This window comes from Podarcis raffonei, chromosome 15 (assembly GCF_027172205.1).
Source record: "Podarcis raffonei isolate rPodRaf1 chromosome 15, rPodRaf1.pri, whole genome shotgun sequence".
NCBI lineage: Eukaryota > Metazoa > Chordata > Lepidosauria > Squamata > Lacertidae > Podarcis > Podarcis raffonei.
This window is the reverse complement of record NC_070616.1, coordinates 660,265-676,355: the sequence shown is the minus strand read 5'-3', so window position 1 is coordinate 676,355 and position 16,091 is coordinate 660,265. Positions and strand designations below refer to the sequence as shown.

General features: G+C 57.2%; 1 protein-coding gene across 6 annotated transcripts in view; it reads left to right on the top strand.

The window, feature by feature from the left end:
• The first annotated feature begins 826 nt into the window (after positions 1-826).
• Positions 827-16,091, top strand: part of DPH1 (diphthamide biosynthesis 1) — a 38,061-nt gene continuing 22,796 nt past the window's right edge. For 2 of the 6 annotated variants that reach the window (XM_053366722.1, XM_053366721.1), the window contains exons 1-4: positions 844-995; positions 5,021-5,173; positions 7,563-7,626; positions 13,949-14,070. In XM_053366722.1, the coding sequence (XP_053222697.1) occupies positions 878-995; positions 5,021-5,173; positions 7,563-7,626; positions 13,949-14,070 (457 nt within the window). In that variant the 5' untranslated portion in view covers positions 844-877. Of the gene's footprint in view, positions 996-2,532; positions 2,678-5,020; positions 5,174-7,562; positions 7,627-13,948; positions 14,071-16,091 lie in introns of those variants that run through there. The other 4 variants (XM_053366720.1, XM_053366719.1, XM_053366724.1 and 1 more) reach the window with 4 other exon arrangements.

Sequence of the window (16,091 nt, the reverse complement as noted above, 5' to 3'; positions counted from 1 at the left end):
TGGCTGCTCTCTGGGTGGCCATTTTTCAGAGGGGCCCCCAAGCACCCCCAAAACACTGCACTGATCTGTCCAGCTACCTCTTTACCCCCAGATGAAATGCATGCAGTTTGTATATGGCATGGATAAATAGATTTGCAGGTCTGTGTGTGCAAATTTATCATCTTACGGGACAGGGAAATAAATCATGCATTTCGAATCGTGCATCAAAGTCGTGAAATGGGCTACAAATGCAGTTAAATGGAGCAGGGAGGCATTTGGTTTCAGGCCAGCCCTGTGGCATTCTATACTGATGCATACAGTACTGGCTTTGAAAAGTGGAGGCAGTGCTTTGGGGCATGTACAGAGTGCCTTCTACATCAGTGGCACACACAGCCTTGACAGGGGCGGGCAGAAGAGTGGCGGGGTCGTCTCCCTTGACTCTTTGCAACTGAGGCCAGCGAATGGCATTTTTGTGGCAAAACACCCTCGATTTCCTGAAAAAGGTTCCCGAGCGTAGGACGGCCTATTTCGAAATCTCGCCCTCTGATTTTGAAGCTCCGCTCACCCGCGAAGCGTGAAGACTCTGCGCCTGCAGTTTCTGTGCACTCTGCACGCGCTCAGGGGCACCCTCGTCGCCTTTTCTCGCTGCCTCCTGATCTACGATGCCATAAATGCTAATAGTAATGATGAGGAGTCACGGGAAACAGGTGCTGGGGCCGGCTGAGCCCCGGCCCCCACACGAAAGGGCTCCCTGCAGCCCCACAAACGGGGCTTCGGGCTGGCGCCGCCTTTCTTCGCTGCCCATCGATGCGCTCGGCGGCGGCTCGCTCCTGCCTGGCTCGCGTGGCCGGCGCTCCCCTGGCGCTGCCTTTCTGGGCTCCACGTGGGTTTGGCAGCCATGGCGGATCCAGGAGGAGCGAGGGAGGCGACAGGTCCCACTCCGGATCCGGCGCTAGGTGAATTCGGAGTCGCTCCGGAGCGGGCGCAGCGGGCACGCGCAGGAGGCGTGGAGAGGGGGCTCTGCCTTTATTTATTGTTCTTATTTACTGTCGTTGTTATGTTTTATCTGCCCCCCTTCACAAAAATCTGGAGGTGTCAATATGTGGGGCCTTTTCCCCTGCGTGGTCCTTGCAGGAGGGAGTCGGGTTCTGCCGTGTGGGAGGAGAAAAGCCACCTATAGAGCCCCCTTGGCCCGAGGTGGTCTACCCCTGAATATCAGCTGTTGAGCGGAAGGAAGAGCGAGGGCCGGAGGCATCCCCGAGTGAGATGTGGGGAGGAGGTGGAGGCTGACATTGATAGGCCTCAGACCTGATCCAGCAGGGTGCTGAGGTCCGTCTCAGCCTCGCTGCAGATTTCGTCTAATTTAAATTGTAAAGTTGGAAGGAACACTTGAGAGCAGGCGTGGCCAAACTTGGCCCTCCAGCTGTTTTGGAACTGCAACTCCCATCATCCCTAGCTAATAGGACCAGTCACCAGGGATGATGGGAATTGTAGTCCCATAGCAGCTGGAGGGCCGAGTTTGGCCATGCCTGCTTTAGAGGGCTGGACTCTCACAGCTGAGAGGAACCAGCTTGGCTGTGGTGCTTCCTGAGGGATCTCTCAGGCTGGTCTTCCTTGCAGGGCTGCTGTGAGGACAATATGGGGAGACAAGAAAGAGCGAGAGGGAGATTACTCTTGTGCATGCTACTTCCTGCTTCTCAAATTAAAAGCGTTGCTGGTCCCCAATTGCCCTGGCCCCAAAGTAAGAACCAAAAGGCAATTGCCTTGCAGGGCAAGGCCCTCAAAAGCTCCTTGCGGGATCCTTCTCCCAGATGCAATGCTTTTGAATCCCAGTTCCTGGAAACCGCAGGAGGGAGAAGGGCTCTTGTGCTCAAGTCCTGCTTGCAGGTGTCCAATTGGCCTCTGGGAGACAGGAGGCTGGACTAGGTGGGCCCCCTTGGGCCTGATCCACCAGGGCTCTTCTTACACCCTGTTGTTGTGGACTGAGCCTGGGACCTTCTGCATGCAAAGCACACACATCCGCAGTGAGCTGCGGCTAGTCCCCTAAAAATAAAGCAAGGTTCCAGTCCTCATTGTTCTGATTGAGAAAAGGAAGGTCAGAAGCTGCTTTCTCCCGAGTCAGGCTATTGGCCCCTCGAGTTCAGCATCATATGTTGATTGGCAGTGACTCTCCTTGAGATGCTATTGGGGACTGAACCTTCTGCATGCCAAGCAGCTGCTCTTCCAGAGAACCACGCCCTTCCGCCTCGGCCCCCGCAATGTGTGCTCCTCTTCTGGTTCTCTTGCCTCTCACTGGTGAGTAGGCAAGACCTCCGGTGATTCATTTTCTCTCTGCTCCTTCCTACAGTAGCCACCGCCTATTGGGGTGTGTTTTGGGGGGAGCAGGGGGGCACATTCACGCAGGAGCATAAATAGCCCCCTCAAACTACTTTCTGTCACCTCTCCACCCCCCCACCCCAAATAACTCTTTGCCAAGTTGTGTTCTCTGAGAACTCTTGTCGCTTTGCTGATTCACAGGATGGCGTTTGTGTTAAAAAGAGGGGGTGTCTTTTGGGGGGGGAAGAATAGAAGAATAGCAGATCACCCTTTCTGACGTTGGCATTCAGCTGAAGCAGTTGATGCCCACCAGCCCTTTCTGGGCAGCTCCATCTACACACACCCTGCCACCGTGGGAGGGTGCCAAGCACCCTGCTAAAAGGTGACTCAGATTTCACCCTACGTCCCCAACTGGCACACTTGCCTCATCTGCCCAAAATACTAGCATGGTGTGTGTGTGTGTGTGTGTGTTCAGGAGGGAAGATCTCTGCTCCCTGCCCTAGGGGAGCCCCCATCTTGAGAAGGAAGGTGAGGATGCCCCCCCCCATGCTTTCTCTTAATCTTTCATTTCCCCCTAAACTTGCCAGAGTTTCTCCCTCCTGGATCTATCTTATTGACTAAATTTGCCCCTTCCCTTGAAAGGTGGAGGGGACGTGGGTGGCGCTGTGGGTTAAACCACAGAGCCTAGGACTTGCCGATCAGAAGGTCGGTGGTTCGAATCCCCGCAATGACGGGGATTGCTCGGTCCCTGCTCCTGCCAACCTAGCAGTTCGAAAGCACATCAAAGTGCAAGTAGATAAATAGGGACCGCTCTGGCGGGAAGGTAAACGGCATTTCCGTGCGCTGCTCTGGTTTGCCAGAAGCGGCTTAGTCATGCTGGCCACATGACCTGGAAGCTGTACGCCGGTTCCCTCGGCCAGTAAAGCGAGATGAGCGCCGCAACCCCAGAGTTGTCCGTGACTGGACCTAATGGTCAGGGGTCCCTTAACCTTTACCTTGGAAGGTGGAAAGTGGCGGGTTCTTCTTCCTTGGAGGTTTTTCGCGTGGTGTGGTTTTTTGTGGCCAGTGTGGTGTAGTGGTTAAGAGCGGTAGACTCGTAATCTGGTGAACCGGGTTCGCGTCTCCGCTCCTCCACATGCAGCTGCTGGGTGACCTTGGGCCAGTCACACTTCTCTGAAGTCTCAGCCCCAGTCACCTCACAGAGTGTTTGTTGTGGGGGAGGAAGGGAAAGGAGAATGTGAGCCGCTTTGAGACTCCTTAAAGGGAGTGAAAGGCGGGATATCAAATCCAAACTCTTCTTCTTCTTCTTCTTCTTCAACAGAGGTTGGATTGGCACCTGTCAAGGATTCTTTCGCTGTGATTCCTGCATTGCAGGGGGTGGGACTATATGACTCTCAGGTGTCCCTTACAACTTTACAGTTCTCTTTTGTGATGTAATATAATGGCTCTCTGGCCTGGTGGGTTAAAGGAACCTACAGGTTCAGGGCAGTGCTAGAAATTAGCCCAGAGCCAGGCGCATTTTGAGGCTGTCGCATTTCCAGTTGTGACCATGTGGAGATCTCTGGATTTTTCGGTTGGCGACTGGGGAAGGCAAAGTGCCACTGAGAGAAGGATCTGGAAGATTTCCCTTGAAGCTTGGATTCGTTTTGCTTCATGTTTTAATGTGTGGTAAACCCCTCTGAGATTTGTTCTTTAAACTGTATAGAAATGAAAATAATAATGATGATAATGATAATCATAGAAACTCCATCGCAAAAAAGAAAAGGGAAAAACAGTGCCTAGAAATTCAATTGTGTCGATTGCAGCCTAGGTTTAAGGTTCCATTTGGCGACTAGATTACAGTGGTACCTTGGTTTAAGAACAGCCCTGTTTACGAACTATTTGGTATACGAACTCCGCAAAACCGGAAATAGTGTCCTGGTTTGCGAACTTTACCTCAGTCTAAGAACAGAAGCCGAACGGTGGAAGGGCACCGGCGACGGGAGACCTCATTAGGGAAAGTGCACCTCGGTTTAAGAACTGTTTCAGTTTAAGAACGGACTTCCAGAACGGATTAAGTTCGTAAACCAAGGTACCACTGTATATATTTGGGTTTCTAGTGCTGCTTCAGGGCCAGTCAGCCTCTGAATAGAAGGAACACCTGCATAAAGGATTTATTACAGTCCAGCAGAATACAGTGGTACCTCTGGCTATGTACTTAATTCGTTCCAGAGGTCTGTTCTTAACCTGAAACTGTTCTTAACCTGAAGCACCACTTTAGCTAATGGGGCCTCCCGCTGCTGCCGCGCCGCCAGAGCACAATTTCTGTTCTCATCCTGAAGCAAAATTCTTAACCTGAGGTACTATTTCTGGGTTAGCAGAGTCTGTAACCTGAAGCGTATGTAGCCTGAAGCGTATGTAACCTGAAGCGTATTTAACCCGAAGTACCACTGTACAATTTTTCTTAGATGAACTAAATAAAAACCCATGAATAATGGCTGAGGTTGAGGAGATTGCTGCCTGATGTCCCCTTGACCTGATCAAGAAGAGCTGCTCTGGCCTCTGGTCGCCCACCTGGGCTCTTGCTCTCAACCCTGGAACGCATGAAGCGGGCAGGAGACCTCTAAGCATGTGCAGAGTGCCTTTCCCTCACTTCCACCCAGCCTGAGGGGAGGAGACACAGAAGCCGTGCTGGTTCCTCAGTCCCGACTCAGCTGCTGATTCTCCCCTCCTCCTCCTCCTGCAGCCCGCCGAGGCCCCCGCCGGGTGGCTCACCAGATCCCCCAGGAGATCCTCTCGGACCCTGAGCTCCAGGCAGCCATGGCATCCCTCCCCAGCAACTACAACTTTGAGGTCCACAAGACGGTGTGGCGGATCCGGCAGGCCGGGGCGAAGCGGGGTGAGTGTCTTGGCTGGGGGGCAGATGGCAAGACTATGGAGTTGGAAGGGGACCCCCAAAGGTCATCTGGAACAACCCCCTGCAGTCGTCTCCTGCTCTCCTTCCTGGGCTGAGCTCAGGGCTCCAGTTTGGGCCCAAGAGACCCCCACCCTCTGAGCCCATGGCGGCTGGTGAAGCAGGAGGCAGGGAGCCTGGGGTGGGCGGAGCCAGAGTCAATGATGGGCGGAGCCAACTCAGGCAGTTAAAGCACCACGATGCTGCTTTAAACACTTATGGCTCCCCCAGAGGCTTCTGGGAGCTGTAGTTTTGTTCAGGGTCCTGAGCGGTGTTGGAAGAGCCCTCTGTCCTCTCAGAGCTACAATTCCCACATCCCCCTTCACAGGGAACTTGGGAATTGCAGCTCTCGGGGGGCGTCTCCTTACAACTCAGCACCCTTGACAAACTACAGCTCCCAGGATTCTTTGGGGGAAACCGGGGCTTTCCACCCCGTCCCCCAGGCCACATGGACACCAGAAAATTCTGATGTTGCTTTTAAGGCAGCCACGGCTTCCCCCAGGGAGTCCTGGGAGCTGTAGTTTGCTCAGGGTGCCGAGTTCTTCAGAGACCTTGCACAGAACTACGGTTCCCAGGGTTCCCTGTTGAACCACTCTGGGCGTGGGAGCTCTGGGAGGGGCACACAAGGAGGCGGAGAGGAGAGCTGAGAGCCGGATTCAGTCTGCGAAGGGGGAAGGTCGGGCTGGATGGGACCCCCCTGGCCTGATCCTGCAGCCAGGCTCTTGGTGCTCTCACAGTCCCACAGCCGTGCAGCCTGCATCCTCGTGGGGAAGCCCTGTTTCGGGGGGGGGGACCAGGGTGGCAGACCTTGGCTTGTGTGCGTGGTGGCTGCCAGGGGGGGGGCTGGCACAGCGGCTGCTGACTGGTGCCATCCGTGCCAAGACGAGCTGGCTGCATGCAGCCGTTGCCCGAGCAAGAGTCACGTCGGCCCGATGATCAGCCTCCGCGTCAGGGTGATAATGGGATCGGACAGGGCAGCGTCATCTGCCGAGGGGCCTGGGAGCTCTGCCAGGCGGAGCCAGGCCTCTGCTTGCGCGGCTGGGGGGGGCGGAGTGGGGAGGGGCCTCTGGAGGGCAGCTAGCCAGGCGCGCCCCACGTTGGGAGAGATGGGGAGCGGGGATGGAAGGTTCAGGGCAGACGAAAGGAAGGGCTTCTTCCCACAGTGCGTGGTTAACCTGTGGAACTCACCTCCGCAGGAGCCACCAACTTAAAAGAGGATTGGGCAGATTCATGGAGGAGGAGAGGCCATGACCCACAATGGATATTCTCTGCCTCCGCTGTCGGTTTCCCGTGGAAAGCGCAGGAGGGCAGAGGGCTCTTGCGCTCAGGTCCTGCTTGCAGGCTTCCCTTGGTGGCACCTGCTCGGCCATTGTGAGAACAGAAGACTTAATGTGCCCGATCCATCAGGCTTTTCCTATGGAGAGGTCTATTGTGGTGGCAGAACCTCCATGCCCAGGGACAGTCTACCTCTGAATACCAGAGGTTCTGCTCAGGTCTTCTTTGTGGGCTTCCCTTTGGGCCACCTGCTTGACCACTGTGAGAAGAGGATGCCGGACGAGATGGGCCCCTCTTGGGCCTGATCCAGCTGCCTGTGAATGAATGGAAAATCCAGATGAAGTTTATTAATTCTATTGCATTTGTATCCCAACTTTTTCTCCCATGGAGCTCAAGGTGGCCTACACACTTCTTCCCGTTTCATCCTCAGAGCAACCCGGTTGAGAGGCAGTGAGCTTCATGGCCAAGAGGGTATTTGAACCCTGGTCTTTTCCGGGTTCTAGCCCAGTACTCTAACCACTCAGCCACGCTGCCTTGGGTTGAAAGGTCTTGTCCGGCTGGAGTAGCCCCTTGACTTCCTGGGTCCTCTCCCCACCTTAGCGGCAGCTGGGCCAGTTTCAGCCGCCGGCATTGCAGATGCAACCATCCCATAATGCTTCGTGCAAGGACCCTGCAAAGGGAGCGTTCCTGGGTTGGGCTCAAGGCATGCCCAGAGGTTGTTCCACCTCACCCCGGTGTGCCATGATGGGTCTGGGGGAGAAGGGGCACTGCCTCCTCTCTGGTTGCTCAGAAGCCCCCTTCCAGCCTTCTGCGCAGGGGTGTGAGCTGAGAATTTGGCCGGAAATGTGGAGGTCCAAGGCCCCCAGCTTTGAGAATATTTTTATCCTGCTGTTCTGTCAGAAAAAGGCCCACGGAACTGATTTGAAATCGCACATGCAAAAGATAGTCGCTGCCCTGTCGGGGTTGCAGTATGAGAAGACGCAGCACAAAAGGAAAATGGATAAGGAGGGAGGAGGAAATGAGCTTTCTGTGACATGTGTCCCTTCCTTCTTTCTCTCAGTGGCGCTGCAGATGCCCGAAGGCCTCCTCATGTTTGCCTGCACCCTGGCAGACATCATTGAGAGGTGAGTAGGGGGAAAAGATGTCAAACGTGGACTGGCCCCTGGCGGGGATTGAGAGCAGGGCGGAGGGCGAATGGGTGGGCTGGACCCTGAGAGGGGGCGCTTGGCGTGAGTGGGAGGGGGCAGGAATAATGCATGCTGGTATAAATGGTTTGCTCAGAGTAAGCAGAGCTGAAACAGCAGAGAGCCGGGGCTGCCAGTCAGTGCAGACAGCACTGAGCCTCAATCTAGTTGAGTAGAAAGCCTCTTCCTCTGCTGCTGCTTAGACCAGCCCTTTCTGCAGAGCCGCGAGGGACTAGAAACATCCTTTTTAGGGGAAGGCCCCGGAAAGCTGCTGCCAGCCAGTGCAGGCCGTACTGAGCTAGATGAGCCAGTGGCCCGACTGCAGGTGTCAGGTCCCTTCCTACGGGTGGCCACTTCTGCGCCTGGCATGGCTGGTTTGAGGGTCAAACGGGGAGCTGACAGGATCTGCCCCTGTTTGCAGAGCCTCAGGGCATCCTAGACTCATTTGCAGGGCTGCCAATTTTTTTTTAATTTCATTTGAAAATATAGCCCTTCTTCCTGGCACCTTTGTTGGGTGGCCTCGCGAGCTGGAGGGGGTTGTCTGGAGGGGCCCCCGCGTCCAGACCAGGGAGCAGGACTGTGGCCAGGCTGCCACCCCCTTCCAGGTGCCACAAGGTGTGGCCTGCGACTCCCTTTTCGGGACTGATGGGATAACTTTCCGTCGTGGCGCAGGTACCTTGTCTTACCCCCAGAGCAAACCTGGCTTGAATAAAGCGTCCAGTTAAAAAGGAACGTAGTGAAAACTGCCTTCTGCTGAGTCAGGCCGTTTGCCCATCTAGCGTAGTATTGTCCGCACGGACCGGCAGCCACGGCTCTCCAGGATTGAACCTTCAGGAGCTTGGCATGCAAGGCAGGGCTCTGCCACTGAACCACCCTATCAGTACTCTAGTCCTCCTTATTCTAAGTGAGGGGCTGGCTTACACAGGAATGGAGGAGGCTGAGGTGGTCATCGTCCCATCTTGCTCAGTGCTGTCTGCACTGGCTGGCAGCAGCTCTTTGGGGTTTTGGGGGCGGGAGATCGCTGTTGCTTCCATGTCCTGCTCAGGGGGGTCCCTTGGGGCCCTGTGAGGACAGGAGGCTGGACTAGATGGTCCCCCTTTGGCCCAATGCAGCGGCTGGTCTTGTTTTAAGGAGGGGGGCAGGTCCCTTTCCCTTTCCTGCTGCAGCAGCTGCAGCCAGTCCCTGGCTGGTGTGCTGCTGGCCCTTTAAGGGAGCTGGCCTCCCTCCCAGCATGGGGCCGCTTTCATGTCTCCTACTTCAAAGGCAGCTGATTATGGCGATCCTTTTATCTGAATGAAACCTGAAGCATGACTTTCCCTGGCAGCAGCTGCTTCTGATCCTTGGTGCTGCAGGCACAGGAGGAGGAGGGGGCTGGGGGCCCACATTGCAGGGCCAAATTGCCCCAACCAGGGGGCTGCTCTCTTGCAAATGCCACTGGTCCTGTGCTTTGCCCAGGGCCGCTGCCCTTCTCCTAGAAGTGAGGCCTTATCTGCAGCCGAGTGCCTTGGTGGAGCCTCCAGCTTTAAAGGCACTCTACCACCCAGGCGCCGGGGACCAGGAAGGGGAGATGGCCGCATCCACCCCCAGGATCCCCTTCTTGTGGCCGCCAAGCCTCTTGCTCTCAGCCAGCCTTGCAAAGGAGCCTTTGTCGCCCTGGCACCCCTTGGGCATTCTGGACTGCAGTTCCCTCCATCATGGCTGCAGGAGAGCTGGGGGCTGATGGGCGTTGCAGTCCGGAACATCTGGACGGGACAACCTGGTTCCTCTGCCCAGGCGTGGCTTCCGTTGGTCTGGATGCGGAACCCTCAGGGCGCCTGCCAGGTTTTGCCCGCATGTTTCCCTTGACCCAGCCTTTCTGTTTCCCAGAGATTGCAAACGGTCCTTTTAAATGCCCCTCATTGCCGCTCTTAAATGAGGGGAAAATCCAAACTGGCAAGACACAAACCTCCGTTCTCTTCCCCGCCCCCCTCTTGAGACCATCGGAAGAGCCTGGCAGCCGGAACGGGCCCCAGATGGGGCCCCATCGAGTCCAGCCTCCTGTTCCCCCTCCCCGTGGCCACAAGCAGGGGCGCCGGAGCCCCCTCCCCTCCTGCGGTTTCCATCAACGGGTACCCCAAAGCATCCCTGGCCTTCGGCGGCAGAGCAGAGCCATCATCCCGGCTAGTAGCCATTCTTAGCCCCCTCCTCCAGCCTGCTTTCCAAGGCAACCCTGCCCTGAAAAGCCTTTCTGGGAGTGGCGTGGGGAGAACGTCCCTCCGTGGGGCTGGGAGCGGACGGACATTGCCGTTGTGCCAAAGCAGCGTCCAGACTCGGCCTCGGATCCGCCTGGCTTCCTGCGGTGATTGCCATGCGAGGGAGCATCCTGGCCTCTGCATTTTCTCTCTACTGTATCTCTCACCCCCCCCTCCCCAAATCCCCTCCTGGGCTCTTGTGCCGCTCCTGCCTTTCATATGAAACCTCTCTTCCAGAGATTACTCTGAGTGAAATATTCAGGAGGCCATAAAGGGGGGGGGAGGACGTGTGGGTGCGTGAAAGGAGGGGGCGATCATGGTGCGGTGGGTGCCGCCCACTCAGATCTTCTCAGCTTGGCAGAGCCACCCACCTTCTGAGCGAGTGCCGGCGGAGGCTGGGGGGCGATTCCTCCCAGCCCGTCAACCTGACACAGCCCAAACCCAACACAGGATTCGAACGTGGTGCTTCCTTTGGGGCGGGTACTCAATGTCTCTTTCCCGGATATGTCGTCCTTGGAACCGGCTGCTTGTCTGCCGGGGAGGGCGGGCGAGAGTTAAGCAGAGTGCGCCAGACCAACTCGCCAGGAACGGCGCGGCGTGCGCAAGTCTCCGGTCTTGGCAGAGATCTTGGGCATGAAAGGAGCCTCTCTGGCAGAAACTTTAAAGCCCTCTCTCCCCACTCGCAGAACAAGCCAGGACGGGGAGATAAGGAGGATCAAAGGAGGCAGAGAGGCGCATCTCGAATGCCAAGGTGCCCATGGAGTTGGCATGGGGGGGGGCTGGGAGCCGCTCTCACCTCTCCGTCCCTCCGTAAGGGCATAAGCCTGCTGGATCAGGCCAGCGGCCCATTGAGTCCAGCCGTCTTGATCTCACAGGGGCCAAATACCCCTCGGAGAACAGGAATCGAGATAGACTGCCCCTGAACTGGGAGCCCAGTCTCCTGTCTTCACAGTGAGCAACTCTCAGGCAGGAACTGAGCTCTGCGGAGGCTTCCTGAGCTGGACTGGATGAGCCTTGGGAGTCCCTTCCAACTGCAGAATTCTGCGATTCCAAGGAGCAGCAAGGGACTCGCCCTCTAGGCGGTCGCAGAAGGGCAACTGCTGGCCAAAGCTGTGGGATCGGAGGCGGGTTTGGCCACCTCTCCGGGGCTGATGGCGCAGCAGCCGTGCTTCTCCCTTCCTTCGCTCTCCCTCCTCACGAGGAAGCGAAGGGGCAGGGAGAAGCGCATGCAAATGCCGTCCTGCTGGATTTGCATAGATCTCAGGCGGGGCTGCAGAGTTCGGCTTCCCAGGCGGCCCAGCCAGGGCGCCGCTGCTGCTGCTGCTGCGTCTTGAAGGCGGCTGCTATTTTCGGCTTTCCAAATTCGCAGCCTTCTCGCAGGTGGAGTCTGGCACCTGCGTGGCCCAGCCGCCAAATCTCTCTCCCGCTTTGTCTGTCAGCCCCCCCCAACACACGACACCCCCCAGTCGCTGCCTGAGCTGAAAGACCTCTCCTTGCCCCCCCCAGCAGATCACACACCTCTCCCTGCAATTGATTATTATCATCAATTGCATTTATACCCCCCTGTTTTCCCCAACGTGGCAGGCAGGGTGCTTCCCAGCAAACCTGTTCCCCACAACAACCTTGCAAGGTAGGTCAGGCTGAGCGGGGCCAGGTGAGCTTCACGAAGGCTGAGCGGGGGGGATTTGACGCCTCCCAGGTGCTAGTCCTCATTGGATCCCCACCACAGCCCAAAACATGGCACTTCTGCCCCCCCCTCGCCGCAGCCCCTTCCCCTTCCTCCATTCCACACCCCCCTTTTGCTGCCACCGCTGCCTGCCTTTCGCCCTGGGAAGGAAGGCAGAAAGGAAGGAGGGAGGCTGTTAGCAGAATAGTGCCCTGCGGCCTTCTCCAATCAGAGTTAATGATCTGTTTATCGTGTGACATTTTGACGGGAGAAGAACCGGTGGAGCTGAACTGCGAGGCGTCCGCTCCGTAGGGGCGGCGGGAGCACTGGCAGCTGCAGCCGCCGCCAACGGGGGAGTCCCTGGCCTGCCTGGCGCTGCCTGCCTTGGCGGGTGCAGGGGGCGAGGGCCAGGTTCTTGCAGGGGCAGGAGGATCAGGGCCTCCGTGCCCTCGCGTGCAGCCTTGGTGCATCCAGCTGGCTTCCTTCCCCTGCAGCGCCCAGATAACCGCAGATTTTGTGCTGGGTGAAGGGGGCGAGGGGCATCAGAAGAGCAGCTGGCCGCAGCTGGATTGGGCCAAAGTGGTGCCCACCAGATCCCACCCTGGCCAGCCAGATGCCCCAGTGGGAAGCCATCAGCAGGACCTGGGAGCCCTCTCCTCCTTCCTCCTCCTCCATGGATTTTTCTAATTAGCTTTTCGAGCCATCTAGGTGGGTGGACATCCGGTGGGAGGGAGTTCCACAGGTTATCCGTGTGCTGCGTGAAGAAGCCCCTCTGTGGCTGACCAGATGACCCCAAAGGGAGCCCACGGCAAGCAGGACCTGAGAGCAGCAGCCTCCTCCTGCTCTTGTTCTCCCGCATGCTAAGGTAGACTGCCTCTGACCGTGGAGGTTCTGTTTAGGAATCCTTAGTGACTAAAAGCTCTCTTGGTCCCCCTCAGCCCCCAGTGTTCCCACAAGCAGGGTGGGATTGCCTCCAATGATTATTTTGGTCCCTTAAAACTCTCCCTGCGACTTCACACCCCATCTCTGCCGCTTCTCTGTTGCCGCGTTTCCTCGGCCACAGTTTTCCCCGTCTGTGGAATGGGAAGACCAGTCGCCACCCAGGTGGGGAACCTCCTGCCCCACAGCGTCAGCCCCCCCCAACTGGTCGTCTCCTGCTGCCGATGAGCAGTACGATTGTCCCACTCCGTCCAGGGGAGCGAGATCTCCTGCAGGCCACAGTCCCTGCTCTAGCCGGAGCAAGGATGCGCCTTCCCGTCCTGGGCTTTTTCTCTGGTGGGGCTGCCCCCTTTCTGGTGCTGTGGGGCCGGCTGTGGGTGTTCTGCCTGCCTCCCCTGCTTCTCTCTCCCTCCTGCATCTTCTGCCTCGGAGAAGCGCAGCCTCATTTTTTGATGAGCGCCTAATCCCCTGAATTGCAAACAGCTTTCCCCAATTGAGGAGGTGGATTAGCACACTCCAGTTTAATCATGTTGACATCTCCGGAGTGGCCTGGCTGCTGGGGCAGCGGAGGGAGGGGGCAGCCGGCCGGGGGTCTTCCAGCTGGCGGAGGGAGAGGGTGGGGTCGCCTCCCCTACAGGGGTGGGGTGGGGTGGCTGTGGAGGTGCCTTTGACCATCCTGCCACAGGTGCAGCTTCTTCCTAACTTGCTGCCCCAGTGGCCTCTTCCTTAAAAAATCCTAGAATCGTCGAGTTGGACAGGACCCCCAAAGGTCATGTAGTCTGACCCCCTGCAGTGGAGCAGTCACAATACATCCCTTTGCTGCCCTTGCAAGAAGCCCCTAGAAAGGAAGTTGGGACTTGTGGGCATCCGGCAAAGCTGACCGTTGGAAGATTCGGGATAGATCAAAAGGCTTCTTCACCCAGCACAGAGTTAATCTGTGGAACTCACTCCCACAGGAGTCACAATGATGGCTGCCAACCTGGATGGCTGTGAAAGGGGATTGGGCAAACTCATGAAGGAGGAGATGCCTATTGATAGGCGACTAGCCAGGATGGCGACGCTCTGCCTGTGTGGCCGGAAACCATTAATGCCGAAACCGCAGGAGGAGAAGGAGCTCTTGTGCTTACATCCTGCTTGCGGGTTTCGCATTTGGGGCATCTTTTTGGCCACTGTCAGAATACTGGGCCGGATGGGCCATGGACTCTTCTGGTGGTGTTAAGATGTCCCTGTTCCCATTTCCCATCTGGGAGAACTGAGGCCAGAAGATGGCGACCGGCTTGAGCTTGTGGGGATTCATCGGGGTCTTCTCCGGTCCAGTGGTGCACCTGCTGCTGTTCCCCAGCAGCACCTGGCTGGGCCCCAAAGCTGGGAAGTGGGGCAGAGTGGTTCCCTCTTTCCTCAGCCCACCTCCTCTCCTCTCTTGCAGGTTCACAGAGGCCGAGGCCGTGGTGATGGGCGATGTGACTTATGGGGCCTGCTGCGTGGACGACTTCACCGCCCGGGCGCTGGGAGCCGACTTCCTGGTCCACTACGGCCACAGCTGCCTGGGTACGAAGGAGACAAGGGCCAGGAGGTCTAGTCATGGTGTGGCAGTTGAAGAGTGCCAGACTGGGGGAACTGGGGGTTCACATCTCCACTTGGCCTTGTACCTCGGGTTGCGAATGTGATCCGTGCAGGAGGCATGTTTGCAACCCGCAGCGTTCAAAACCCATGGCGCACGTGCGTGACGCAATTTGGCGTTTCTGCGCATGCGCGTGACATTTTGTGTTTCTGCGCATGCGCGAGCACCAAAACCCAGAAGTAACCTGTTCTGGTACATCTGGGTTTGGCGCGGTCCGCAACCCGAAAATGCGCAACCTGCAACGTTCGTAACCCAAGGTTACCTTGGTAGGTCGCCTTGGGTGGGCCGCCTCCCTCCCTCCCTTCCTTTCTTCCTTCCTTCCTTCCTTCCTTCCTTCCTTCCTTCCTTCCTTCCATCCATCCATCCTTTTCGCCTGGCCTTCCTCGCAGGGTTGCAGTGAGGACAAACCCGGGAGTGGTGGGCAGGAGGTCCTTGGGCGCCCCCTTGAGCTCCTTGGAGGAAAGGCAGCCTTTGAACATAAAGGGAACTCTGGAGTCTGAATTATTTCTGCCCCGCCTGCCTCCTTTCCTCTCCTGTTTTTCCTTTTGTTTCACAGCGTCCTTGATTTTGGGAGCCTCTGGGGACGGGCTGTGGCCCTGCTTTGCCCCATGGAGAGTATTTCGGGGTTGGGGGGGGCTTTGCTGCACTGGAGGAGGAAGAGGAGGAAGGCTTGGCTGGGTGGGGGAGGGGAGGCCAGGAAACCCGAAAAGAGGGCTGGCTGCTGCCGCTGCCTTGCATCTCCCTAGGCGGAAACGGTTCTCTGGATGCTGTTGCTATGGCAACTGCAGCGCTGCTGTCCCAGATGCTGCTAACTTTGAAGTCCGCCCAGGATGGAATCCGGCTCAAAATAACAGGGAAAGGAAAGGAAAGGGGGGGGGGAGGGAGGGAGGGAGAGATAGAAAAGGAAAAAAGGGGCCATGTTAGCTTTTAAGGTGGATCTGCAGAATTATCGCCCCGGAGGGAGGGGGGTGGAGCTTCCCTGAGCCTTCATCCTCTCTCCTCCCTCTGGCCCAGCTCTCTGATTTTTTTTTGGCATTGTTGCTAGGGCTGTTGCTGGGTGTGTGCGTGTGGGGGGGGGGTTCACAGTGATGGAGTGGGGGTGGGAGATCATTGGAGGGGTGGGGAGAAGCGGGTGGATGAGGAGGAGGCTGAAAGACCCCCTGGCACAGGCGGATTGGAAGTGGGGAGGAATCTCTCTTACCTATTTTACTCCTGCTTTTCCTGGCTTCTCTCCCCCCCCCCCATCGCAGCCCTCTGCCACTTTTCCAGGTCAGGGGCGGCCTTTGCAGAAGGAGGAGCAGTCTGTATTCTGCACACACACACACACCTCCCTCTCCGCCCCCCCCAAACCACGATTTTCAGTGCGCCAAGAGGAGCAGGGCAAGCTGGCGGGAGGGGTTGTATTATGCAGGGACACCCCACCCTAAAGGGCAGCCTGAGTCCCTTGGGGGCTTCTCACAGTTAGCAGGCAGGGTAGTGGGATATGGGGGGGCTGGCAATGCAGCCCCTCTCCCTTCCCTGAGCTAGTGGCCCTACAGCGCCAGCACCACAGGGGTGTTGCGGGCAGGCAGACGTGCGGCAGCCAAGTTCCGAGTTCCGTTTAGGAGAGGTTTAATTGACGCCGCATGCCGTCCGTCTCTCCTTCCCTCTCTCTCTCTCTGGCGGTGAGATTGAAAAGCCATCCAAAGCGAAGCACCCAAACCGCTGCTCGGAAAAGCCTCCTTGGGGAATTGCAGGGTTGGAAGGGACCCCCAGAAGTCATCTAGCCCAACCCCCTGCAATGCAGGAAGTGCAGATAAAGAATACATGGCAGGTGGAGGCGCAGCTTTGGCATGGCTTGCGTCTCTGTGCTTAATTTTTTGAGTGGGCTCCCGTTCCTTTGGCTAAGACGGGGCACCAGGAGGGACAACCGCCCCCCCCAAAAAAAAAGTTCTAGGGGATTTTGCAC